The sequence below is a fragment of the Oncorhynchus gorbuscha genome, linkage group LG22 (genome assembly GCF_021184085.1).
Source record: "Oncorhynchus gorbuscha isolate QuinsamMale2020 ecotype Even-year linkage group LG22, OgorEven_v1.0, whole genome shotgun sequence".
NCBI lineage: Eukaryota > Metazoa > Chordata > Actinopteri > Salmoniformes > Salmonidae > Oncorhynchus > Oncorhynchus gorbuscha.
The window spans coordinates 32214105-32240521 of record NC_060194.1 but is presented as its reverse complement, the minus strand read 5'-3'; the positions used below and the strand labels follow the sequence as shown (position 1 = coordinate 32240521).

Sequence of the window (26417 nt, the reverse complement as noted above, 5' to 3'; positions counted from 1 at the left end):
AGTCATGTGAAATCCATAGATTAGGGCCTAATGAATTTATCAATTGACTGATTTATATGAACTGTAACTGCATGTTGCATTTATATTTTCGTTCAGTGTAAATACACCCCCCCCCCACACACACACAAACATGTTGGCTTAAGATGTTAATAAGGGTTGAATTCAGTAGGGTACAACGTTACAGAATGTTCTGTATAAAAATGTAGAAATACATTGTGTATAATAGATATGGTTCTCATGTACATCAAGGACCCATGTCAGTTCTATCTGCAACATTTCAGATGTTAGCCCTCCTGAACATTTATCCTGGCACCTATAGAATCCACACACACGAAAGGGCTCAAAGTTTGAGAGAATTCACATTTATTCATAAAAATGTATGCATTGACAAAAGCATGTCCATTGTCGTGTTAGTCTGGCATAGCTCTACAAAAACCTAAAGATGATGGAGATCCTCCTCTTAAGCGTTCCTTAAAAGTTTACAAGCAGGAAGCTGTAAACCTGCAACTCTGATCCCTCACTACAGTATATAAGCACCACTAGTGCAACAGTTGTGGTAGGGTCTCACTGCTCTCACTTTATAGAATGGGAAGACAAAAGTAACACACTGCTGCTTTCTGCAAGTGTCTTGATGGTCTTCTCATTAGAAAATGTTTGTCAATGAGGTTGTGTTTCATAATGTGTGGGATGGGCTTCTGGTTTCTCCAGGATGCTCTAAATTGTCTCGTCATGGTGATGGATCAGTAGACAGTTTGGTTTGTTCTGAGGGCCCTGTGTACTCGCTGGTGTGTGCGGAGATTACTCTGCTGAGCGAAACACCTCCCGCACGTGACACAGCTGTACGGTTTTTCTCCCGTATGAATCCGCTGATGCATCTCCAGGTGACCAAACCGGTCAAAGCTCTTTCCACAAAAGGAGCAAACAAACCACTTCTCTCTTGCTGGGGTTCTCCTTGGGGATACCTTTGCTGAGTGAAAACTATTTGGGGCAAGCGAAAATACACTGTTTAGCCAAACATTTGAATATCCTGCACCCTCATTGGCTAGCGTTTGTTTGTCTGACGGCACTCTGGTAGTTGTCCCATCCTGGGTTCTCTCTGGGTGCATGGTTTCTCTGTGCTGTCCTGGCTGTGCCTGATCCAAATCTGTAGGGGTCCTTCTGTCATTCCAAACAGACTGTGCTCGCATCTCTTCTTTCATAACTCTGTTAATGTCACCCATCTCGGACGATGGAATGCTTTCGAGACCCTCCACTGCACTTTGAATGAGCTGTATGTCTGTATCTTGATCCAGTGGATATTGTTCTGTGCACTTATGGTAACCTGGACCCTCTGAGTCACAGTTGCGCTCTGTTAAAGACTCCCAGAGCTGACTCTCTCTCTCATCCACAGCAAACTCAGTTTCCTCATGATCTGATCTCTCTGTGCCATGTTCACTTACTGATGAATGTAGTGAAATAACATCATACTCCTCCACTTGCTCTCTCTTCACTAACTCTAGTCCACTACCCTTCTCTCTGTGGCCAGACCTGTACTGTTCATCAAGCCCCTCTACTTCTTCTGCATGTGGCTGTGGTCTATTTCGATCCAGTTGGTCATTTTTCTCTCTGGCGTTCTGCTCAAAAGAAGTGCTTTCACTAGCATCCTCATCAGACCCCTTGGACCCTGAAGAGGAGGTTTTAATGAATTGTCAGAAGCATAACGTTACTGGTATGTCAAAATCAATAGAGAGAGCACTGCACAATTTAACAAAGTAACAATACAACTGAAACCTAGCTACAGTAGTTAGGCATTGTGCTAAAGGATTCAATCCTACTGCATTTGATATATTTTTGAAGAATTGACCCTTGAGTTGAGATTTACAGCAACATATTTCAGAATTATATTTCTATGAGTACAGTAAGCCGGATGTGGCTCACCCTGTCCCTCCTCCGTTCTGCTGGAAGAGGACGAGCATGTAGAAGAACAGCCTGCTTCTTGCGTTTTGGACCTCATCGTTTGCCGTTCGTTCTCCATAAATAATATTTGTCTTTTCAAGGTTTCAATTTCATTTTCTCTTCTGCACATTTCCAAGCGTAAAACAGCAAACCCATCATCGAACATTTTACTTATTTCTGCCACCGCAGTTTTGGCCAACACATCCATAACTGAGCTTAATTTGGTTTGAAAAGTAACACAATTAGTCATATTCTCCTGGAACAACATTTTATCTGACTAGTGTTATGTTTCTAAAGATAATTTTCAGTCGGAAAGACAAATGTTAGTTAGCTAGCTACCACATTGATAATTTTTACTTCCGCGAAAACAAACGGAGGGGAGGAGCGCCTGATCATATGATCTCCTACGGTGTCCGTAGAGGATAGATGTATAGACTGCGCTCGTCTGACAGACAGCTACATGGCGGAGACGTATGCGGAAATAATATTTCATCTGGCTGCTCTGAACCAGTGATTTGAAAACTGAACACAAATAGAATTATTTTTGAAGTGTTAGCCAGTAGTTGTCCCGCTACTTATTAGGTAAGTTTGCGTCCCTGTTTGTGACTTTCAGAAGAATTAGCTACAGTCACGCCCATTCAAAGTACCTGTAAGTCTGGGTAGCCTTGCTACTTCAATGTGCTTTTTGATTACTACCTGGTTTTAGACTTTCATCCCTGTGCAGTTCGCACAATATTGTTCTATGGGCACAATGTATTCTAGTCTGGACATTCGTGTTTCTGTGTTGTTATTATTTGTAGGAAGAACATTGATGCGCTATACTTCTGGTCCAGGGCGTTAGTGCGTGTCCCTAACGCCCTGGACCAGAGCTAGGCAGTACTGTACCAATCTATCATTGTGTACAAGCACCACTTCTGTCTGGTGTTCTGGACATGGACAGAACAGCATTGGTGCATGGTTCTGGATTTGTCATTCATTTAATGAGCCAGTCATATCTAAAGCACAAGACAATCTTTATGTGTGTCGAGTGAACTTTGTTCTTTTTTTACCACTCTCTTTGTCATTCAAGCGACCCACCCAAACACATGAATGCCCTTTTGTATGTTTTACCGTTGACTGTTTAAATAAGACCTGTCTAGAATGCGGATGAACTGCTTATCTCTAACAAACGTAGTCAGTCGAGTTTCAAAGTTTACTTTCCACGTGCACAGGTTACAATCGGTGTAAAACAGTACAAATACATTATTACCTTGAGGTACTGTGTAATCTGTTTGTCCTAGAGCTGTGTTTCTCAAACTCTCCTCGTTTAGTTTTTTTGCCCTAGCACAACACAGCTAATTCAACTAATCATAAATGTTTTATTATTTGAAACAGCTGTGTAGTGTTGGGGCAAAAACCAAACCGTGCACCCCTTGGGGTCCCGAGGACTGGGTTTGGGAAACGCTGTCCTAGATGTACTATAAAAAGGACCCTCCCTGTGCTGAGTGAATATTTGCCTGACAGTCTATTGACCTGTCTCCCAGCAGAGATGAAGGTGCTGACTTTGCTCCAGCCTCATGGGGCCCAGGACCAGCAGGCTGCATCAGGGGGGCTCTACTCTAACTACCATGGCCAGAGCATGGAGAACAGATGCCTGATCCATGCATCTGTGCTGCCTCAGTCCTTCTCTGGACCAGTATCCCAGCCCTCCTCCTGCCCCTCTCTCCAGCCCTCCAGGCTCACCTCCACCACCTCCTCCCTCCTCTCCACTACCACCTCCTCCCTCACTTCTCCCTGTCTTACCTCTCCCCTCCTCACCTCTCCACTCCTCAGCACAGAGAACAAATTCCTAAAGAAGGATTCACTACTCTTCCCTCATTCCCTCTCTCTCCCCTCTCCCCTCCCCCCTCTGTTCTCTTCAACCCTGGCACCCTCTACATGTGTCCTGCCTCCTACCTGTTCTCTCCCCCCTCCGGTTCTGAATGTAGACGAGCGGATGGGAGGAGAAGGAAGAATTAGGCAGCCTGCCTCTGAGGACGCGCTGTCTTACTATGAAGAGATGACTGTGGTATATGGCACAATGCATCCTTTTCAGTCTGGCTTTGTTGATGTGGTTTGCACAAGGTCCCTTCCAGTCCAGGCACATTTTGTTGTCATTGTACCAAATGTGTTTTCTTTCCTCCTTATGAAATGGTAGGATTCTGACCGGGACAGCCTCATGGCTGAGGAGACTGAGGCATCCACAGAAATGCCTGTCCTGGACATGGCATTGGATGAAGAGAAGTTGGACCAAACCATGCCATTCGGGGAACAGGACTTTGGTGAGATGGAGAGGGGGAAAGATGAACTGGAGGAAGAACTGAAAGACAAAAAGGTGAGGGAGTAGATTCTGCATTTAGTCTCGCACAGAAAACCATGTATCTCAACATCAACCTGAACCTCAAAACCATTCTCCCTCCCCTTTCCTGCTCTCTCTTTCTACCCCACAATTTATTTTCCTCACACTTTCCCTTCAATCAGTACCTGCTGCTGAACGAGGTGTGCTGTTCTCTGGTGAATAAGAACACTGCTCCCGGTCAGAAGGACTGGGATGTAGAGGAAAGTGTCTGGAAAAGGATCCAGAACTTGTCCAAGGCCATCTCTACTGACGATCCCCAGTTTGTCCTCAAGGTGTGTGTTACTGGAGAACCTCTCTTGGTAATGTCCAACTAGGGTCCTCTATGGATTTTCGGGTGCATTAAACAGTTATCCTATTTTACCATATTTTCCTGTTCCCCTTTAGGTTGCAGTTTACACCAGACAGGAGTTGAACATCCGTATCACAGCTAACTTCCTTTTGGCTCTTGCTGCCCATCTGCCCACCACTAAGCCACACGTGCGTAGGTACTTCTGTGCAGCTGTGCAGCTACCCTCTGATTGGCTGGAAGTGGTGAGACTCTACAGCACGGTGAGTCTTGGTCAATCTCAGTGAATCTCTTACTAATCTCAACTGCTCTTTGTTTGTCTCTCTCTCTACATGTGACAGACTCAGTAAGGTACTGCACATGTTTCTCGCTCTCTCTCGCTCTCTCTCTCTCCCCCCACATGGGACAGACTCGGTAAGGTACTGCACATGTTTGCTCGTCTTGATCACTTAATGAGTAGTTGTTTGGGAGGCAAACTGATTTGTAGATCAGGGATTCTGTGCAGTGCTTTGCTCAGGCCGATCCACTGAATATCTCTCCTAACCATTCCACTGTGATGTCATCTTCAGTGTTTTGGCCACTCTTTACCCACCTGTCTGAAGAAAGCCCTGGGAGACAAGTTCAAGCAGTTCAACGAGTATCAGCTGGCCAAATACAACACACGCAAACATCGCTGCAAACACAGTTGCTCTAGACCCAAAGGCAAGGTACGGCAAGCGTCTGTACACACGCACACACACCTTGTTTTTTCTCTTCTCCATCTTCTCTCATTCTCTCCATCACAGAAACCATCCACTCAGCAGTTGGAGAAATGGGCAAAAATGCTTGGAAGTGATGCCACCAATCTGCAGAAATATGTGAGTGTGGTGCTAGGGTTCCATCCTATTGGCGACAGATTTTCATGTGAATGTTCTAAAATCCACATGAAGAAAAGTACTAAATTTCCCACTAGTGGTGTTTCCACCAAACAGACTTGTTGGCGGATAACAATCTGTGCATGATGACTTGGTGCACACAGTTTTCATGTACTGAATAAAAATGTGTTTTAATGCATTTTCAACTCTAGCGGTTAGTTTTGTCACAGTCTGTTGTAAAATAGCAAATTCTTGGCATGTGCACTCTAGCCAACAACTGCTGGCAGATACAGAGCGGGTAGGCTAGTCTAGAGGACATGGATAATGGATAAGATGAATATTTTTAAGCATTGATCATCATTCACCAGAATAAGACCCTCAATATTTATTGGAAAGGAGCATCATGCTCATCGCTGTGCACTTTTACTACCCTTTGAAGTTAATTTTATTTAATCTGTAGCCTAATAAACTGCAATAAACTGAGTCGTAGTGGGAGGTTTATTAGGCTACAGATTAAATAAATGAACCACACACCATATCATCGCGTGATTCCAAGTTTACATCGATATGATGGTTATTATTTACATTTACATTTAAGTCATTTAGCAGACGCTCTTACCCAGAGCGACTTACAAATTGGTGCATTCACCTTATGACATCCAGTGGAACAGCCACTTTACAATAGTGCATCTAAATCTTTTAAGGGGGGGTGAGAAGGATTACTTTATCCTATCCTAGGTATTCCTTAAAGAGGTGGGGTTTCAGGTGTCTCCGGAAGGTGGTGATTGACTCCGCTGTCCTGGCGTCGTGAGGGAGTTTGTTCCACCATTGGGGGGCCAGAGCAGCGAACAGTTTTGACTGGGCTGAGCGGGAACTGTACTTCCTCAGTGGTAGGGAGGTGAGCAGGCCAGAGGTGGATGAACGCAGTGCCCTTGTTTGGGTGTAGGGCCTGATCAGAGCCTGGAGGTACTGAGGTGCCGTTCCCCTCACAGCTCTGTAGGCAAGCACCATGGTCTTGTAGCGGATGCGAGCTTCAACTGGAAGCCAGTGGAGAGAGCGGAGGAGCGGGGTGACGTGAGAGAACTTGGGAAGGTTGAACACCAGACGGGCTGCGGCGTTCTGGATGAGTTGTAGGGGTTTAACGGCACAGGCAGGGAGCCCAGCCAACAGTGAGTTGCAGTAATCCAGACGGGAGATGACAAGTGCCTGGATTAGGACCTGCGCCGCTTCCTGTGTGAGGCAGGGTCGTACTCTGCGGATGTTGTAGAGCATGAACCTACAGGAACGGGCCACCGCGTTGATGTTAGTTGAGAACGACAGGGTGTTGTCCAGGATCACGCCAAGGTTCTTAGCGCTCTGGGAGGAGGACACAATGGAGTTGTCAACCGTGATGGCGAGATCATGGAACGGGCAGTCATTCCCCTGGAGGAAGAGCAGATCCGTCTTGCCGAGGTTCAGCTTGAGGTGGTGATCCGTCATCTACACTGATATGTCTGCCAGACATGCAGAGATGCGATTCGCCACCTGGTCATCAGAAGGGGGAAAGGAGAAGATTAATTGTGTGTCGTCTGCATAGCAATGATAGGAGAGACCATGTGAGGTTATGACAGAGCCAAGTGACTTGGTGTATAGCGAGAATAGGAGAGGGCCTAGAACAGAGCCCTGGGGGACACCAGTGGTGAGCGCGCGTGGTGAGGAGACAGATTCTCGCCATGCCACCTGGTAGGAGCGACCTGTCAGGTAGGACGCAATCCAAGCGTGGGCCGTGCCGGAGATGCCCAACTCTGAGAGGGTGGAGAGGAGGATCTGAGGGTTCACAGTATCGAAGGCAGCCGATAGGTCTAGAAGGATTATATCACTATATGCGCATGAAGGTGTTTCCACTGCCATTTTCTTGCTAAATACATTTTACTGACAGAAGATGTTGAACAAATAAATTACTTGCCAGCATTTATAAAATTGCATTTTTTTCCCCTACAGTACGACTCTACTTGCATAAAACTTGGATGGAAATGTATTTTGTGTGTACAGTCTTGTGTTCTCTAGCATGCTAAAAATCTCTTTTAGCCTTTGTGATGTCTTGGGAAATGTTGATATTGTAGCCTATACTGTGTGTGTGATATCTCTGTTTGAAGCTAGGAGATTATGAAGCTAGGACAGCAGCCTTACCCATCTTCTGAAAAAATATAAACCCACAGCTATTTTAAGATTTTGCATGAACTGTAAGTTGCTCCGGATAAGAGTGTCTGCTAAATTACTATAATGTAAATGTTTGAAGTTGAAAATGGAGGAGAGACCTGTGGTGGATAAGAAGCAGAGTGAGTTCAGTCTGAAAAAGATGATCAAGAGGCTTCACATCAAAGAGCCTGCTCAGCATGTCCTGGCCATACTAGGAAAGCGGTACTGTATACCAAACACAAAAGTTGACAGATGTTTTTCTATTTTACAGATCCAACGATCTATTAGCTAACATTTTTAAAAACTTTTCTGAGCTGTATACAGTCTCGATACTGTGCTTTGTATGTGTGTTTCAGGTACCCTGGTGACCCCAAGGCGTTCTCCCGCAGTGGGCTCAGTGGGGTGTGGGACAGGGAGCGGGCAGGGCAGCGTATGAAGCTCAAACAGCCAGACACATGGGAACGCAAACTCAGCCAAGAGGGAAACAAAGCCTCCACCTGGGAGAAACTGATAGGTCTAGTTTAAAAACACACACACTCACAGTGAATCAATGCTGCAGATTGTGGCTGTAATATTGTTATAATGCTGTCCTTATTTATTTTACAGACAGTAACTCTCTGCCCTTCATGGCAATGCTGAGGAACTTGAGAAATATGATAACCCAGGGCATCAGTGAGCGGCATCATCAGAAGATTCTGGGAAGACTGACCTTCAGGGTGAGTAACCATGATTAATTAAAAAACAAAAATTCCCACTTGTTTTATAATATGTTCAAGCAATCGGCAGAATACATCATTGGACAAATAAAAAATATATTGTCAGCACATGTCCAACATCCATGTAGATTTTGACCACTAGGATACAAGTCTAGCGGAGGATCAAATAAAAGTTGCTAGAAATTACAGTAGGGAATACAGCATATTTACATTAACACCTATATCCCAATAAAACACTGGTGTTGTTACAGAAAGCAGTGATTCAGAGCAGACAGTTTCCCTTCCGTTTCCTCTCCGCCTATAAGGTCATAATGGAGCTCAACAACATGGGTTAGTATCTTTCACACAAACATATATTCTAGTTTGGAGAAGTCTACATTTGATGTTGTCTGAAAAGCTTTTACCTCCCTCTTTTAGCCCGTGCATCAGAGAAAGCGGTCTCCAGCTCTAAGGAGATCCTCAGGGGCATTCTGAAGAAGATGCCTAAGAGCAAGAGCCTCAGTCGTTTGGATTGGGAGACGGCTGGACAGAAGAGGCTGAGGGTGGCGTTAGGTGTGCCCTTTGTCTACCGCATCTACAACATGAAGAAGAGTCAGTTGCAGAAAGCCAGGTACAGACATCAACACCGGGTATGAAACCGGGTATTCACCTGGGAGAGGAATCAGGTGATCCAGACAGGGGAACCAAGGGACATGGGAGATTTGATCATGAATATTTATCAGGTAGAGGAAGTCCAGAGGAAAACTGTAATATTAAAATCTGCATTGTGTTTGCGTGATAATAAATAGATATATGTTTATACTGAGTAAGGACGATGCACCCTGAAGTGTGTGTGTGTGTCCATCCACAGCCAGAGACTGTATTCGCAGGCCCTTCTGGAGCAGTACCGCAAGGCTCTGGAAACAGCGGTGCAGATCTCGTGCCGTTACAACGTGCCACCCCTCCCTGGTCGCACCGTGATCTTGTTCGCTGGTAACATGGCTGAGGACGACACCTGGAGCGCCACTCAGGACTTCTGCTGTCCGCCTGACGTAGAGGCAGAGAAAGTAGATGAAACTAAGGAAGAGAAACTCACACCTTCTGTAAGAACCCTCAACACACTACGTCCCTGACCAGAAACAACCCCTAGCCTCTACCCTCTACACACTTGTGTAGATCTTTAAAAAAAATGGGGAAGTATAGTCAGTATGGTAGCAGCTTCACCCTTCCCTCAGACATGCTAGGTCACATTTTCTCCATATTGCTTAGACTTGTCCAGTCCTCCCAGACAAGTGCCTAGTGAGTAGGGGCTAGGGATCTTTTTCTAGATGGGTCCACACTCTACAATGCCTAGCAGCAGTAATCTGTGCTTATTACTGACCCTGTTGATTTGTGTATCTCCTCACAGATGCAGGAGGTGGCAGTGTTGCTGTCACTGATGATAGCCCACAGCGCTGAGCATCCCCAGCTGATCCACTTTTACTGGTGGGGTTGTGCAGAAGTAGAGCTCAAGTCGGATGTGCTGTTGGATAATGTCAGGCATGTGATGAAGCAGATAGAGGTGAGGCTGTCGCTTCCTTTCCCTCATGTCTAACTACACACTGTTGTAACGGTTTCAATACACTTCCAACATAATGCCATTGCTGTGAAGTCCTTTTAAATAAACTGAAGGGAATATTTAAAGTCTGATGTATTGGAGATTGATAGTAGATTCAATCATTTCTTTTACAGGAGGCTCAGAATGCCTATGACAAGCATGAAACATTCTCTTCTTTCATGACCAGAGAGATGACGCAGAAAAACAAGGTGTGTTTATTTGCACATTTTGAATTGTTTTCAGGGCTCCATTTGACTTAATTGTACTTTGAATCGTGACCTTCCCGTTTTCATTCTCAGGTGGACAATATCATCGTGCTGTGGGATCGTTACTTGGATAATAACATGGACATAGCGCTTGACCGATACAGGAAGGATGTGAACAACAATGTCCTCGTAGTGAAAATCTTCTTTGGGAAAGGGTAGGGGCTGCTTTTCTGTGTGCTGAGCAGCAGCATATCTCTGCCACGTAGGAGAGAGCAAGCAGTGGGCTGTCTCCATACATTTGCTATTCTATGAGAAACTACCTTTTCTATAGTCATCCTGCTTGCTTTCTTTCCTGGAAGGAGCATTTTCAGTCCATGTTCTGTAACACACTGGGGATAACGGCTAAAACCTTTGCCGTGTATGTCCTGCCTCTGTCTGTTGCAGGAAGATAGACCAATCCACAGACAGGAACTGTGTGGTACTCCAAGGCTTCAGCGAGCAGATCCTCAGGCAAGCTTTCTTCTCATTTACCCTCTTGTCTCTGACACACACACACGCACACACACACACATATTGTGGCATGGTGTCTCTGAAGTGTTTGTTTAACTCTACAGGTTTGTGGCTGAAAGAGGCTCGTCTAGACTGCTGGATCACGTGGAGCACATAGACAAGCTGCATCACATTATCCCGCCACACGGGGGTGCTAAAGAGGCTGAGCGAGAATCTGCCATCACCCCACTTCCTGCCACTCCAAAAATGAGGTACTGTGGCAGGGCAGGTTGAATACGTTTCCTTCAAAACTGGTTTGGTTGTCCATGATTATCCATACTTGATGATTGGGCTGTCTCTGACAACATAGGGTAGCCATAGGGTTACCAAGAGAACCATAGAGCTGAATGAACACGAAACCAGCTGAGCATTACTCTCTTCTCTCCTCTTGCATCACTGACTCTTATCCCCCTCCTTTTCTCTGCCTGTCGTTTGCTCTCTGTCCTACCTGTCTTTTTAGATGGCGAGGCGTGCGTGTGTTTGTCTCCTCAACGTTCAGAGACATGCACGCTGAGAGAGATGTTCTGGTGCGCAGTGTTTTCCCTGAGCTCCGGCGTCGTGCGGCACCACACTGCCTCTACCTGCAGGAGGTGGAACTGCGCTGGGGGGTGACTGAGGAGGAGACTGGGCGTGTCGTGGAGCTCTGCCTCTCAGAGGTGTGCCGTAGCCAACTGCTGCTAGGCATTCTGGGAGAGCGATATGGACTGCTTCCTCCCTGTCCATCCCTACCAGACCTCCCACAATACAGCTGGGTAAGGCCTGCCTTCTCAAGACGCTATCTTTCTTTCCATCTCTCTCTTTCTTAGTCCTACTAAGCTGTCTGGTTGCACAAAATGTCATGTTTTCTATCAGGAGAGACGTTTTTATTTGCAGCCACATCTAGTCAGAAAATATGCTTAATAAGATAAAAATATTTCATGATTTGGTTACCATTCTCTACAGCTGGATTCTGCTCCTTCGGGGTTGTCAATCACCGAGATGGAGATTCGACAGTTCCAGGCCCTTCATCCAGACACAGCTCAGAATCGCATATTTTGCTACTTCAGGACACCCCATCTGTCTAGGTACAGTATCAAATCAGTCCACTTCACTTATCCAGCTTCACACCTTGAAAAATACTAATTTGTCCAATTGTTCATCTGCCAATGATATGAACAATAAAATTGACTGTATGCATTTGAATATGAAATAATATAATGTTAATAATCATCGTACAATGTTTGTTTCTCAGGTCTGTTCCTGTGGCGTGGAGGTCAGACTTTGCTCCTGAGTCCAAGGAGGCTGAATGTAAGATGGCTGACCTGAAAAGAAGAATAGTGGATAGTGAAGCGAAAGTCACAGAGAAGTGAGCTCAGTTTTTGTTCCTTACACATTGTCTTGAAGTAGCTTTGTTAAGATTATTGGTCTCATGGGCTCTGTCTCTCTGTCTCAGTTACCCCTGTGAGTGGGGTGGTGTTGTGGATGGGAAGCCCTATGTGAAAGGCCTGGAGGAGTTTGGGAAGGTGGTGCTGGAGGACCTTTGGGGGGCACTGTTGAAGCAGTTTGTGGAGGTCAGAGACTTTAAAAATGACAGGCAACTTAACATTGAAGCCATTTTGGGTTCCACTTCCACCAATCATTGTATTGATGTTGTTTCTCTGACAGAAAACGGATGAAAGTGATTCCAGGTCAGATCTGTCAGAGCAGGAAGTGCACCAGGGCGCCTTGCAGCGGCAGTTCTTTGGCCGTGCCAAGCTGCTCTCTGGGGCGGTGGGGAAGGTCCAGGAGGCTCAGCTCAAAGGAGGAATGGTGCTGCTGGAGGGAGCTCCAGGAGAGGGCAAGACTGTCTTCATGGTAAACCATAGCAGCAGCTTAGCAGAGATACACAAACACAATTTATTCGCTCAGTATAAAGATGTTATCCATCTTTTAGTCCTCCCCGGTTTCTGTAAGGTTTTTCTCATAAATTGTCTCCTCCCTTCACACAGGCTGCTCTGGCGAATGCCTTAAGAACTCCTACCAAGTCCCAGAAAACCCCTAGAGGTGATGTCATCTCCTACTCCACTGCTGCTACCCAATCAGCATGCACTGTGGAAAACCTTCTACGCTGCCTTGTACAGTGGTTACGGAGAGGCAATGAAAAAGAAGACTTGCCTCTCCCTTCCTCTTATAAGTGAGTGCAGTCAGCAAACATTTTATCCAGATTTTGTCAAATGGCCTTTCAATGACCCTGCCAATAAATGTGCTTGAGTCAGTAGGAAGGGCCAATGCTGCTCAAGACTAATCCAACCATATCTGTTTTATCATAGAGATCTGCTGACAGAATTCCACTCCCAGTTGAGTGACACCAGGAAGGACCAACCACTGGCCCTGCTTGTTGATGGGGCAGAGCATGTGCAGGATGGTACAGGACAGCTGACCTCTGATTGGATACCACAGCACCTTCCTCAGGTCAGAAACCCAGCCTAAATGTACACAGATGTTTTCGGTTTCTGTGTAGATGGTGACCAAAGGAAGTTGATGGCACCTTCATTGGGGGGGACGGGCTCGTGGTAATGGCTGAAGTGGAATTAGTGGAATGTTATCAAACACATGGTTTCCATGTGTTTGATGCCATTCTGTTCTTTCCGTTCCAGACATGAGTCATCCTCCCCTCAGCAGCCTCCACTGATGGTGATGTAGTATCATATACAGTGGGGCAAAAAAGTATTTAGTCAGCCAAGTTCTCCCACTTAAAAAGATGAGAGGCCTGTAATTTATCATAGGTACACTTCAACTATGACAGACAAAATGAGAGAAAAAAATCTGTGGCACCTGTTTGAACTTGTGGACAGGTGTCTTTTATGCTGATAACAAGTTCAAACAGGTGCCATTAATACAGGTAACGAGTGGAGGACAGAGGAGACTCTTAAAGAAGTTACAGGTCTGTGAGATCCAGAAATCTTGTTTGTTTGTAGGTGACCAAATACTTATTTTCCACCATAATTTGCAAATAAATTCATTAAAAATCCTACAATGTGATTTTCTGGATTTTTTTCCCTTTCATTTTGTCTGTCATAGTTGAAGTGTACCTATGATGCAAATTACAGGCCTCTCTCATATTTTTAATTTGCAGAACTTGCACAATTGGTGGCTGACTAAATACTTTTTTGCCCCATTGTAGTATAGGACATAACACTAGCAGCATACCACCCTGCATACCACCACTGCTGGCTTGCTTCTGAAGCTAAGCAGGGTTGGTGCTGGTCAGTTCCTGGATGGGAGACCAAATGCTGCTGGAAGTGGTGTTGGAGGGCCAGTAGGAGGCACTCTTTCCTCTGGTCTAAAAAAAATATGCCCCAGGTTAGTGATTGGGGACACTGCCCTGTGTAGGGTGCCGTCTTTCGGATGGGATGTTAAACGGGTGCCCTGACTTTCTGAGGTCATTAAAGATCCCATGGCACTTATCCTAAGAGTAGGGGTGTTAACCCCGGTGTCCTGGCTAAAATCCCAATCTGGCCCTCAAACCATCACGGTCACCTAATAATCCCCAGTTTACAATTAGCTCATTAATCCCCCTCCTCTCCCTTGTAACTATTCCTCAGGTCGTTGCTGCAAATGAGAACTTGTTCTCAGTCAACTTACCTGGTAAAATAACAAAAAAAAAAAAAAACTTCTGCTCTTTCTTTTGTTGTGTTCTTCTGACAGGGTGTGTCTTTGGTGCTGAGTGTCACCTCCACTTCGGCCCTGCTGCGAGTCCTTGCCAAGAGGAAACTGGCCTTCTTGTTTCCTTTAGGACAGCTTTCTTTACCGGACAGAAAGGAGATAGTTCAGAAGGAACTTGGCATTTATGGGAAGAAGCTTAGTGACTCAGCTTTCAATAATCAGGTTATTATCTTTACATTTTAGTCATTTAGCAGCTGTTCTTATCCAGAGCAACTTACAGTAGTGAGTGGATACTTTTTTGTACTGGTCCCCTGTGAGAATCTAACCCACAACCCTGGTGTTGCAAGGACCGTGCTCTACCAACTGAGCCACATGGGACCCCATATCATCACTCTGAAAAGCCTACTAACAGTGTTGTGAATAGTATGACCTGCTCTGTATAATTTTGTCACCATTAATTAACTATTGTCTCTGTGTACCTGTATAGCTTCAGACCCTTCTGATGAAGAAGGGAGCAGTGAGTCCACTTTATCTGCACCTGGCCTGTGAGGACCTGAGGAACTTTGCCACCTTTGAAAAGGTCAGACATCATGCATGTCACAATGACCCGACCCATAGTCATGATGATCTGTGTCAGATGATGAATAAGTGTCTGTGTTCCAGATGAAGGAGAGCCTGCAGGCTCTTCCTCAGTCTCTGAGTGAGCTGGTGCAGCACAGCCTGAGCAGACTGCAGTCCCAGTACAGAGAAGTGGGACTTGGCTGGGCGTTGGCCGCCTTGACTGTCAGCAGCACCGGTGAGAGCCAGGGCACTTCAAAACCGCCTTATTCACAAACTGCATCCACTGTCTTTTTTATTTTTTGTGTGTTTAAAAAAAAAAAAAACTTTTTTCTCTCTAATTTTGTGGTATCCAATTGTTTTTAGTAGCTACTATCTTGTCTCATCGCTACAACTCCCGTACGGGCTCGGGAGAGACGAAGGTTGAAAGTCATGCGTCCTCCGATACACAACCCAACCAAGCCGCACTGCTTAACACAGCGCCATCCAACCCGGAAGCCAGCCGCACCAATGTGTCGGAGGAAACGCCGTGCACCTGGCAACCTTGGTTGGTGTGCACTGCGCCCGGCCCGCCACAGGAGTTGCTGGTGCACGATGAGACAAGGACATCCCTACCGACCAAGCCCTCCCTAACCCGGACGACGCTAGGCCAATTGTGCGTCGCCCCACGGACCTCCCGGTCGCGACAGAGCCTGGGCGCGACCCAGAGTCTCTGGTGGCACTGCGCCACCCAGAGGCACCATCCACTGTCACCATCCACTGTTAACCACTGCGCCACCCGGGAGGCACCATCCACTGTCTTTTCAACACACAAAGTTGAAGTCGGAAGTTTACCTTAGCCAAATACATTTAAACTCAGTTTTTCACAATTCCTGACAATTAATCCTAGTAAAATTCCCTGTCTTAGGTCAGTTAGGATCACCACTTTATTTTAAGAATCTGAAATGCCAGAATAATAGTAGAGAGAATGACTTATTTCAGCTTTTATTTCTTTCATCACATTCCCAGTGGGTCAGAAGTTCACATTACACTCAATTAGTATTTGGTAGCATTGCCTTTAAATTGTTCAACTTGGGTCAAATGTTTCGGATAGCCTTCCACAAGCTTCCCACAATAAGTGATTGGTGAATGTTGGCCCATTCCTCCTGACAGAGCTGAGTCAGGTTTGTAGGCCTCCTTGCTCGTACATGCTTTTTCAGTTCTGCCCACAAATTTCCTATAGGATTGAGGTCAGGACTTTGTGATGGCCACTCCAATACCTTGAATTTGTTGTCTTTAAGCCATTTTGCCCCAAAGCATACTTCCAAAGTTGTGGCATTGTTCATTTGGAAGACTCATTTTGCGAGCAAGCTTTAACTTCCTGACTGATGTCTTGAGATGTTGCTTCAATATATCCACATCATTTTTCTGCCTCATGTTGCCATCTATTTTGTGAAGTGCACCAGTCCCTCCTGCAGCAAAGCACCCCCACAACATGATGCTGCCACCCCTGTGCTTCACGGTTTGGATGGTGTTCTTCGGCTTGCAAGCCTCCCTCTTCTTCCTCCAAACATAACAATGGTCATTGGCCAAACAGTTCTATTTTTGTTTCATCAGACCAGATGACATTTCTCCCAAAGGTATGATCTTTGTCCCCATGTGCAGTTGCAAACCGTAGTCTGGCTTTTTTTATGGTGGTTTTGGAGCAGTGGCTTCTTCCTTGCTGAGCGGCCTTTCAGGTTATGTCGATATAGGACTCATTTTACTGTGGATATAGATACTTTTGTACCTGTTTCCTCCGGCATCTTCACAAGGTCGTTTGCTGTTGTTCTGGGATTGATTTGCGCTTTTCTCACCAAAGTATGTTAATTTCTAGGAGACAGAACGCGTCTCCTTCCTGAGAGGTATGACGGCTGCGTGGTCCCATGGTGTTTATACTTGCGTACTATTGTTTGTACAGATGAACGTGGTACCTTCAGGTGTTTGGAAATTGCTCCCAAGGATGAACCAGACTTGTGGAGGTCTGCACATTCTTTTTGAGGTCTTGGTTGATTTCTTTTGATTTTCCCATGATGTCAAGCAAAGAGAAATTGAGTTTGAAGGTAGGCCTTGAAATACATCCACAGGTACACCTCCAATTGACTCATATGTCTATCAGAAGCTTCTAAAGCCATGACTTCACTTTCTGGAATTTTCAAGCTATTTAAAGGTACAGTCAACTTAGTGTATGTAAATTTCTGACCCACTGGAATTGTGATGCAGTGAATTTATAAGTGAAATAATCTGTCTGTAAATAATTGTTGGAAAAATGACTTGTCATGCACAAAGTAGATGTTCTAACCGACTTGCCAAAACTATAGTTTGTTAACCTCCTGGAACCACCCCCCCGGATCTGGGATAATTGTCATCAACTACACTAAATAGCATAGCGCAACGGTCAAATAATCCTGCTAGAAAATATTAATATTCATGAAATCACAAGTGAAATATAGCGAAACATCTTAGCCTTTTGTTAATCACCCTGTCGTCTCAGATTTTGACATGATGCTTTACAGCAAAAACAATACAAGCGTTTGTGTAAGTTTATCGATATATTAGAAAAACATTATGTACACCTAGCGGCAGGTAACTTGGTCACAAAAATCAGAAAAGCAATCAAATTAATCGTTTACCTTTTGAGCTTCGGATGTTTTCACTCACGGGACTCCCAGTTAGACGGCAAATATTCCATAAAGATATTTTTTATATTCAAATACCTCCGTTAGTTTGATGCGTTATGCCTAGGAATCCACCGGAAATAGCGGTCACGTGAACGCGGACAAAAATTCCAAATTATATCCATAATGTCGTCAGAAACATGGCAAACGTTTTTTATAATCAATCCTCAAGGTGTTTTTCAAATATCTATTCGATAATATATCAACCGGGACAGTTGGCTTTTCACTAGGACCGGGAGGAAAAATTGCTACCTCTCTGTTTAGCGTAAAAATCACACTTAGAGCCAACAACTGACCACTTAAGAAATGTGGACGTTTACGCTCATTCTTCAAAATAAAGGCCCGAAACTGTCTAAAGGCTGTAAAAACTTTAGGGAAGCCACAGAAAAAGGAATCTGGTTGATATTCCTTTCAATGGACAATAGGAATGCATAGAAAGACAGAGGTTTCAAAATAAGAGTCACTTTCTGATTGGATTTTCTCAGGATTTCGCCTGCAATATCAGTTCTGTCTTACTCACAGACAATATTTTTACAGTTTTGGAAACTTTAGAGCGTTTTCTATCCTAAGCTGGCAATTATATGCATATTCTAGCTTCTAGTCCTGAGAAATTTGGAACGTATTTTTCCAAAAATAAAAATAGTGCCCCCTAGCTTCAAGAGGTTATTAACAAGAAATTTGTGGAGTGGTTGAAAAAACAAGTTTTAATGTCTCCAACCTTAAGTGTATGTAAACTTCTGATTTCAACTGTACTTCCTATATATGTTACCCAAAACCTAATTTGGACATGCACTCCTTACCTGGTGGCTGATGGTGGTGTGGACAAACTTTTATATCTGCTCAAGTGACTCCAGTGGCTAAAATCTACCACTCACTAATAGTCATACCCTACTTACTAATCACGTTTCCTCATCTCACTCAGCAATGCTGCTCTGTGACATGCCATAACAATTCCCCCCTGGTTCCATTGCAGGCCTAAGGGAGAGAGACCTATATGCCATACTGAACATGTGCAATGGCCTGACCTCTGGAGGTGAGAAGGCAACATGGCAGGATATGCTGCACTTGGCCAGAAAGCCCATAAAGCGTGTCCCAATGGCAACCTTCTCCCACATGGTGCGGAGTCTACAGAGGTATGAGGCTGTGTCAAATGATGGGCAGTCGGAGGTCAGATTTGGGTTAATGAGGCAATAAAACTAATATTGGATGATGCTCAATTCTCTAGCCTTCTCCCAGAAGTGTTCACTCCCTCTCATGGAATGCGCTGTTGTAAGGAATTGAACGTAAACACAGTCCATCTCTTTGTTGACTATGTTCTGCAGCCTGATTGATCCATCCCACTGTTACGGCCCGGATGACCTCCTGGCACTGACCAATCCCGAGGTCAAGCTGGCCTTTAAAAAAGAGCTCCTCCTGCCAGGAGAGGCTGACTGGACCAGGGCTCATATCCTGTTGGCAGGTAGCTACTATTATAAAGATCCTACACACAAATGCACTGCTTACATCTGTATATAAACAAACATGGATACATAAGGATGTGTTTATTTCTCTCTCAGCCCATCTTTGGGTGCTGGCAGATCCTCAGGGAACATGCACATTTCTTCACTGTGAGGCCAGCTCCATTTTGAACCTGCCATTCCACCTGGTCAGTGACACTTCCTCTAGCTTTTTAACCTCTCTCCCAGTTGACCTCTGTGTCACTGACCACACCTTAACACTTGGTTGTCTTTGGTCAGATGAGAAGTGGCCAGTGGGACGCGCTGCATTGCCTGCTCTCTAGTTATAATTTCCTGTTTGCAAACGTGCGCCATGGCCTCCTGCACCACCTCCTGGAGACCTACAGCTTGTTTGGTAAGTCACCTCTCTGGAGAAATGGAAGAACTTCATTCGATAATGGGTGTTAGGTTATCTAGTAACTAATCTACTCTACTTCCACTTTTATTATTCTCTTCACTGCAGGCAAGAGGTTTGAGTCGGAAGGTATTGGTTCATGGGACACTTCAGGTAAAATAATTTAGCCCTTTTTACTGGTTACCTGTATAGAAAAGTCTCTAGAATCTGTTCCTCAGACAGAAAGCCCAGAGTTGAGTCTTTCTCTCCTTTTTCCTCTGAAGACCAGAGCGGTCTGACAGATTGTGTCGGGTTCCTGCAGCGGCATGCACCCATCCTGTCCTCATGGCCAGCCCTGTTTCTGCAGCAAGCTCTCAACGAGCCCAACCACACTGACGCCCATGTATGGGCACAAGGCATGATGGGAAAAGGGGTGCATGTGATGAGGTGGCTGAACAATGAACAACATACCCAGACGGAAACCAGGTAGCTAATCTGATTTGTACAGTTATTGCAGTTAGACCACATTGACCTCTGTGTTCCCTACCTCAGTGAGTTAGTTATATTGTTATCTTAGTAATGCTGGTGTCCTCTGTTACCACAGTAAGCTGGTCTCCACCTTCTCCTCTGAGCCCACCTGTGTGGTTGTGAGTCCAGGGGGTGAGGTCATGGCAGTAGGGACTGGACAGGGCACCCTCCACCTCGTCCACACAGAGACTGGACAGGTAAACTCCTGCTCTATTTTCATAACAACAATATGCCACTGACCTAACAGACTAGGAAAGGACTTACTACTGACTATATGCCACCATCAGCACTAAAATATGACAGTAATATCTTTCAAATGCTCCATCTTTGAATCTAAGTCCATTTTACCTTGACCGTTAACAGGAAGTGAGGTCACTGGTGAGCAGCTGTGACGGAATCTCAGGATGTGTCTTCTTGAGGGAGGGGCTTATGGGAACTACTTCATTTGATGGACGGATTGAATTGTGGGATGTTGAGAATGGCTGCAGGTGAGACAATGCTTGGAATAAAAAAAAAGTTCCCAAGGCCTATATGGGATTACGAAATTCCAAACTTGCAGACATACAAAATGGTTAACTGTCTTGTCTTTCTAGAACTGCCCTCATCGATGGCCACTCAAACAGAATAACAGGAAGTGACGTCAGTGCAGACAGGAAGCACCTTGCAACTGTGTCTCTGGACTTGAGCCTTAAAGTGAGTCTCACATCAAGACTATGCCAGTCGCTCTGATTCCTACTTCAGCCATTCATTTGAACGTTAATGTTATCAATGTTATTCTCCACAGGTGTGGTCATCTCCAAAGGGCAGTCTGGTCACGGCCCTCTCCAGCACTAGCCCTCTGAACTGTGTGACCTTTGACCCTGAAGGTCATCTTGTGGCAGCTGGGGGTTGGGATGGAGCTGTGCGTCTCTGGAACTGGCTGAAGGGTGAAGTTACGGTGAGTCGAATGAAGGACCGCATTGCAGCGAGAGATGTCACACTGTTAAATGTTTAATTAGTTCGTTGTTTTAAAACAACCTTTCATCATTCCTCCTTCCTTCCTCCCTTCCAGACTCTCTCTGGTCATCAGAGGTCAGTACGCAGTCTGTCTTTCTCTCCCTCCTCTTCTCTGCTATGCTCTGGCTGTCTGTCTGGAGAGGTGAGGATGTGGTCAGTTCCAGCCTCTACCTGCGTGGGGCGCTACCAGGCTCACAGCGGATCTACAGAGGTGCTCACCTTCCTGCTGGGCGGGACGGTACTCCTGAGTGCTGGATCTGACCACACGGTGAGAAGGATGGTTTACCTACACACACACAGGGAAGATCTCAATTGCATACTCCTTGCATCCTCTCCTTGTCAAAACCCATTGTAGGAGTAGTTTCAGAGAGGAGGGACCTCCTGTCTTTCTCATCCAATGGGTTTTGAGGAGAGCGGATGCGAGGAGTAAGCAATATAGATCTTCCCATATGCGCACACACACTTTGAGAGGTTCCTTATTTGCCTGTTCCCCCTTCCTCCACAGGTCCAGTTATGGTCAGGTGGTCTGGGTCGCTCTGTAAATGTATTTGGAGAATCCAAGGTATGCTGTTCCACTCATGTTTCAGAAGTTCCTCAATTTCCATTTCTGTCACTTGGAATCTCAAAAATCACTTTCTTTGCCTTGACAGGAGTCTGTTATTCAGGAGTCTGTTATTCAGAAGGGAAAGAAGATGTCAACCACGGAGCCTGCTGCTCTATGTGTGGCTGTCGCTGGTGGTTATGCTGCTGTGGGTTACCATGGTGATGGGTTGAAGCTTTTCAGTCTTGAATCAGGTATATGGTTTTAAGTTTTCCAACAAACACAACTTTGCAAGCCAAGGAAATGAATCAATTTAATGAATCACTTAACACACTCCAACCCTATTGTGCAGGTGAGAGGACATGGGCTAGCAAGGACCTGCGGGTGTCTATCCTCTGCCTGATGTGGCTGGCTGCAGACGAACCTGAGCTGCTGGTGTCTGGGGGCGGGGACCAGCGGCTGAGGGTGTGGAGACAGGAGGAGGCAGACATGGTGTTGCTGGGATGTTTTGGGGTGCAACAAGGCCCCATCCTGGCCCTGGCACAAAACTCCTCTTGTCTGGCCACTGCCTCAGGTCAGACCAATAACTTAAACACTCAGTTTATCAGTAGTAAACTCATTTTGTACTAATCACTAATTCATCTAATCATTTTATTAACAATTTACTAACTTTCACCATCTCTTTCCTCAGATGACTGCTCCATTGCTCTGTGGGCAGTGAAGGACTTGACCTCTGACCCCTGGGTTGACCCCAGTGTGATCTCTGTCCTGAGAGGTCACAGTGGAGGGGTCACCTGCCTGGCCTTCAGTCCAACTGGGGAGGAGTTGCTGTCTGGTGGAAAAGATCAGGTATAGGTTTAAAGAGTGTGTTCATATTTGAGTTTCGGTTGGTGTGTAATCTCAGTTAACCCAGAACTAAAGTGGTCAGATGCTCGATTTAAGTTCTGGATCCATACGTGTTAAAGGAAGAGGGAGAACGAGGATCGAAACTAAGAGCTCCACCCGCTCTCTTTGCAAGTTACGGGCAAGTCTATGGGCCAAATGTCCCCTTCAGAAATGTGAAAGTTGCAAACACCTGTGAAATCGTGTTTTGTCCAAATAACCATTGACAAGTACTGAAATGAATGCTGCTCGTCATGACAGATCTACGGTACCTGTTGTTTACGTAGTCAGTCCACGAGAGATTAGTTAGTGTGTTGAAATTGTACTTTTATTGTGAATAGTGGGGATGTTGTTGATGGAAACAACCAAGAATATTAAGAGCTGTCTGTTACTTGCGGCAGTTGTAGTGATAATGTGACTTTCTTTTCAGGTTCTAATGGTGTGGAATGCCAGTTCCTCTCCTCCTATTCTCACTCAGTCTCTACCACACTGCCATGGAGACTGGATAACTGGCTGTGTCTGGGGCCCAAACTGTGTGGTTAGTGTCTGTTTTAGTGTTTTTTTTCTTCTATGTCCTTTTGTTGCCTGTTTTTTTATCTTGATGATAATTATCATTTCAACTACAAAGATACTTCTGAATTAAACCCAAGTAACTTGATGTCTGTTTGTCTCTCAGGTGAGCTGTTCCAGTGACTGCAAGATCCGTATGTGGGACCTACAGAAAGGTCGCAGTGTGAGAGAGATCCTGGCGAGATCTTCCCTCAGTGCAGTCTGCTGCCTGGTGAGTCTAACAACAGTATGGACCTCTCTAAAATGGCACTGGATGGATGGCTTTCAACTGTAGTCTTAATGGAGAAGGTGTTGAGGGGAAAAAAAGTTTCTTCACGGTGAAATTGTGCTGTCTATATGTAATGAGGCACTGTAAGTTGTGATGGTGTTTCCATTTTGTCTTGATGATGTTTGTGTTGTCTTGGGGGGTCCGCAGGGAGAGTTTGTGATAGCAGGCTGTGCCGAGGGGGAGCTGCACGTGTGGAAATGGGATTCAGGGATGGAAATCAGCAGGATTTCAGCTCACAGGTCACGCATACACCACTGCTCTGTGCTACCTGACCCAGGTACTGCATCTTTACTAAATAATTAAACATATTAATATTATTCCCCTTTTTAAAAATACTATGATACACATACCATTGTGGTCATGTAGTGTATTGTTCCTAAATGTTTTGTATTCAGACAAGACCAAGGAAACTAAGCAGGAGGACATGGTGGTTGCTACGGCATCTGATGATGGCACAGTGAAGCTGTGGCACCCCTTCCAGGTGGGATTAATGCAATTTGCTTGTAATTTCTAGGATTTATGTTGATTTTGAATAAGATGCATGTATCAATATGCAGTGATGCTTGGTCTGATTGTCTCTTTGCCTCCTAATTCTAGGTACAGCATCACAGCACCTTGCAAGGCCACAGCGGAGGGATACATGGAGCAGTCTCAAAGCAGAAAGGAGTCCCGACATTCCTCACTGTGTCTCAAGATCGGTCGTTGAGGTCTTGGAGCGTTGCTGCAGCAATGGGTAACACATTTATCAACCTGAATTGTCAACCTAAACCAATCCTCCAATTTCTATACTTTGTTTTTTATTTTTTATTATTAATTTCCCCTCTTTATTTTTTCTTCCAGAGAGTCCTCTCAACCAGAGGGGCACTGTTACCGCTCTGTCCTTCTGCCAGAGTGGGGATTTGCTACTGTCTGGCTATGAGTCTGGCAGAGTGGAGCTATGGAAACACAATTCTGCAGTTGGCCACAAAAAGGTATCTCCATACAGTGCCAACCATTCAGCACCTTGTTTTGTAATTGTGATTCTCTCATTGACTAATAGAACAAAGTTGGTTTATCTTTGATTTGCTTGTGTCGCTCAGGTGTCTGACAGTAGTGTAACAGCGATATGCTCCATGCCTGATGACCAGTTTGCTGTGGGATGCAGGCAACGCTCTGTGTCAGTGTGGAAGGTGGAGTGGAATCCTCAGCACAACGCTGCAAGGTCAGCTCTTGGCCATTATATGTCAAGTTTTCACACTATGGCGATGGTTGCTATTGGCCCAATTTGGCATTTGTAAGAGATTGATTCAGGCAATATCTGCTGGTTGCAAATTTGTATAACTTTCATTAGTACATGGATAAAATTTTAGTCAACATTTGTTCTTGTACTCCTGCATTGCCTGCCGGCAAAGACTGTCATCCTGTTGTCCCTAGTCTGTTGAAGGTTTCCACATACTCAGTGCCTACCCCAGTGATGCACCTGTACTACTGCTCCATCCTGCTGGGAACCTGTGAGGATGGAAATATCATCAATGTCCTTGCTGACGCTGATCGAGAGATTGACAAGTAAAGCACTCACTCACTCACTCACTCACTCATGGTATACACATTATTAGATGAAAAATACTGACTTGAAATGTACATAACTTGCCTAAATTGCAGCTGGAAGGATGACACACAAATTCTTGGGATGGTGGCCAATGATGAAAAAAGCACTTGGCTGGTGGGCGAAAAGAAAGGACAGATTGTGCTTGGCTTCATGGTAAGTTTACCACCATCACTGATATAATCATCATCAATGACAACACTGCTGCTGTTTTAGATTGTTTTAATAAGAGTTATATTGGTTGATTATAATATGGTCCTATCTGCCTTCCCTAGTATGCCATGGGCCCAAAGACTGACCTGCAGTCATCATGTGGTAAAATTGAGCTAGAAATGGAGGAGACTTGTGGTGGAAAAGGTGGCTGGATAACTGCTGTGACTGTGGAGAGAGGTATCTGCACTGCAGTACAATGACACTCACATACTCATATTACTTTTGATACTACTTGTGAATCATCTGTAAATTAATGATGTATTAACTGCACTGTAATTTGTGTCCTGTCTCCAGAGTTGGTTGTGTGTGGAGATTCCAAGGGGAATATGTGGTTCAACCAGCCACCAAACATCAACTCCTGGAGCAGCAGGAAACCTGTAAGATCCCTCCCTTTTCTCTGATGGTGATGGTGACTGTCTTGAAGAGGAAACTGTTGTCTTATTTTACTATGATAATTTTGATTGATTTTCCCTAGGCACACAGTGACAGGATCAGTGTTCTGAGACTCACCAACAGCACTATCATCTCGGCATCCCATGACAGAACGGTCAAAATGTGGGACAGAAACACCAAGAAACAGGTGCATGTCATTCTAACTCTTCCACGCACTCAAATCATTTTACAAAGAACAGATGAATAGTCACAGTGGTGTGTGTGTGTGTGTGTGTGTGTGTGTGTGTGTGTGTGTGTGTGTGTGTGTGTGTGTGTGTGTGTGTGTGTGTGTGTGTGTGTGTGTGTGTGCTTACACTATCTCTGTGTTTCTGCACAGGTGGGTGTGTGTGTGTGTGTGCTTACACTATCTCTGTGTTTCTGCACAGGTGGGTGTGTGTGTGTGTGTGTGTGTGTGTGCTTACACTATCTCTGTGTTTCTGCACAGGTGGGTGTGTTTGTGTGTGCGGGTCCTGTTCTGGTCTTGGAGGTGAACCCACACTGCTCCAGTGAACTGGTGTGTGGCGATGCACTGGGCCAGCTCTACTTCCTCTCCTGGAGAGAATAATCACCCAGTGTACACACATACATTGTATACACGCACAGAGTCATAATTAACTTACTCTCACACATTTATACACTATATATACAAAAGTATGTGGACACCCCTTCAAATTAGTTGATTTGACTATTTCAGCCACACATTTTACATGGACATTTTTGTCATTTAGCAGATGCACTTATCCAGAGTGACTAAAGGTTAGTGCATTCATCTTAAGATGGCTAGGGGGACAACCACATCACAGGCATAGAAAGTAGAAATGTTCCTTTAACGTAGCTGTCAGAGCTAGGGGGGCCATGCAATCTCCATAGACAAACATTGTCAATAGAATGGCCTTACTGAAGAGCTCAGTGACTTTCAACCTGGAACCATCATAGGATGGCCACCTTTCCAACAAGTCAGTTCATCAAATTTCTGCCCTGCAGAACGGGACTGCTCACAGAACGGGACCGCCAAAG

General features: G+C 45.1%; 2 protein-coding genes across 3 annotated transcripts; one reads left to right on the top strand and one right to left on the bottom strand.

Moving 5' to 3' along the window:
• Positions 1-340: 340 nt before the first annotated feature.
• On the bottom strand, positions 341-2314 carry LOC124009221 (zinc finger protein 24-like). The gene is made up of 2 exons (XM_046320790.1): positions 1918-2314; positions 341-1663 (listed from the first exon to the last, which is right to left on the bottom strand). Exons 1-2 carry the CDS (start codon positions 2201-2203, stop codon positions 741-743), a joined length of 1209 nt encoding a protein of 402 aa, XP_046176746.1. The 5' UTR covers positions 2204-2314; the 3' UTR covers positions 341-740.
• On the top strand, positions 2109-26379 carry tep1 (telomerase-associated protein 1). Of its 2 annotated transcripts, none has more exons than XM_046320788.1 (56): positions 2109-2517; positions 3462-3982; positions 4112-4288; positions 4435-4584; positions 4697-4861; positions 5168-5305; positions 5384-5455; positions 7731-7852; positions 7987-8144; positions 8237-8346; positions 8598-8676; positions 8764-8956; positions 9197-9428; positions 9734-9886; positions 10057-10131; positions 10222-10343; positions 10573-10638; positions 10743-10889; positions 11138-11429; positions 11620-11741; positions 11909-12022; positions 12110-12227; positions 12322-12510; positions 12645-12829; positions 12966-13107; positions 14344-14523; positions 14789-14881; positions 14965-15097; positions 18529-18688; positions 18878-19014; positions 19112-19200; positions 19292-19406; positions 19515-19559; positions 19670-19871; positions 19990-20110; positions 20277-20401; positions 20507-20606; positions 20698-20850; positions 20965-21177; positions 21415-21471; positions 21560-21704; positions 21803-22024; positions 22142-22299; positions 22763-22870; positions 23009-23113; positions 23318-23447; positions 23566-23651; positions 23768-23903; positions 24011-24141; positions 24250-24371; positions 24584-24715; positions 24812-24911; positions 25031-25145; positions 25263-25345; positions 25444-25548; positions 25846-26379. In XM_046320788.1, the coding sequence occupies exons 2-56, from the start codon at positions 3464-3466 to the stop codon at positions 25963-25965; spliced, it is 7761 nt and encodes a 2586-aa protein (XP_046176744.1). In that variant the 5' UTR covers positions 2109-2517; positions 3462-3463; the 3' UTR covers positions 25966-26379. The 2 variants fall into 2 exon arrangements, with proteins under 2 accessions (XP_046176744.1, XP_046176745.1); XM_046320789.1 differs by having other exon boundaries at positions 3459-3982.
• The last annotated feature ends 38 nt before the right edge of the window (positions 26380-26417 follow it).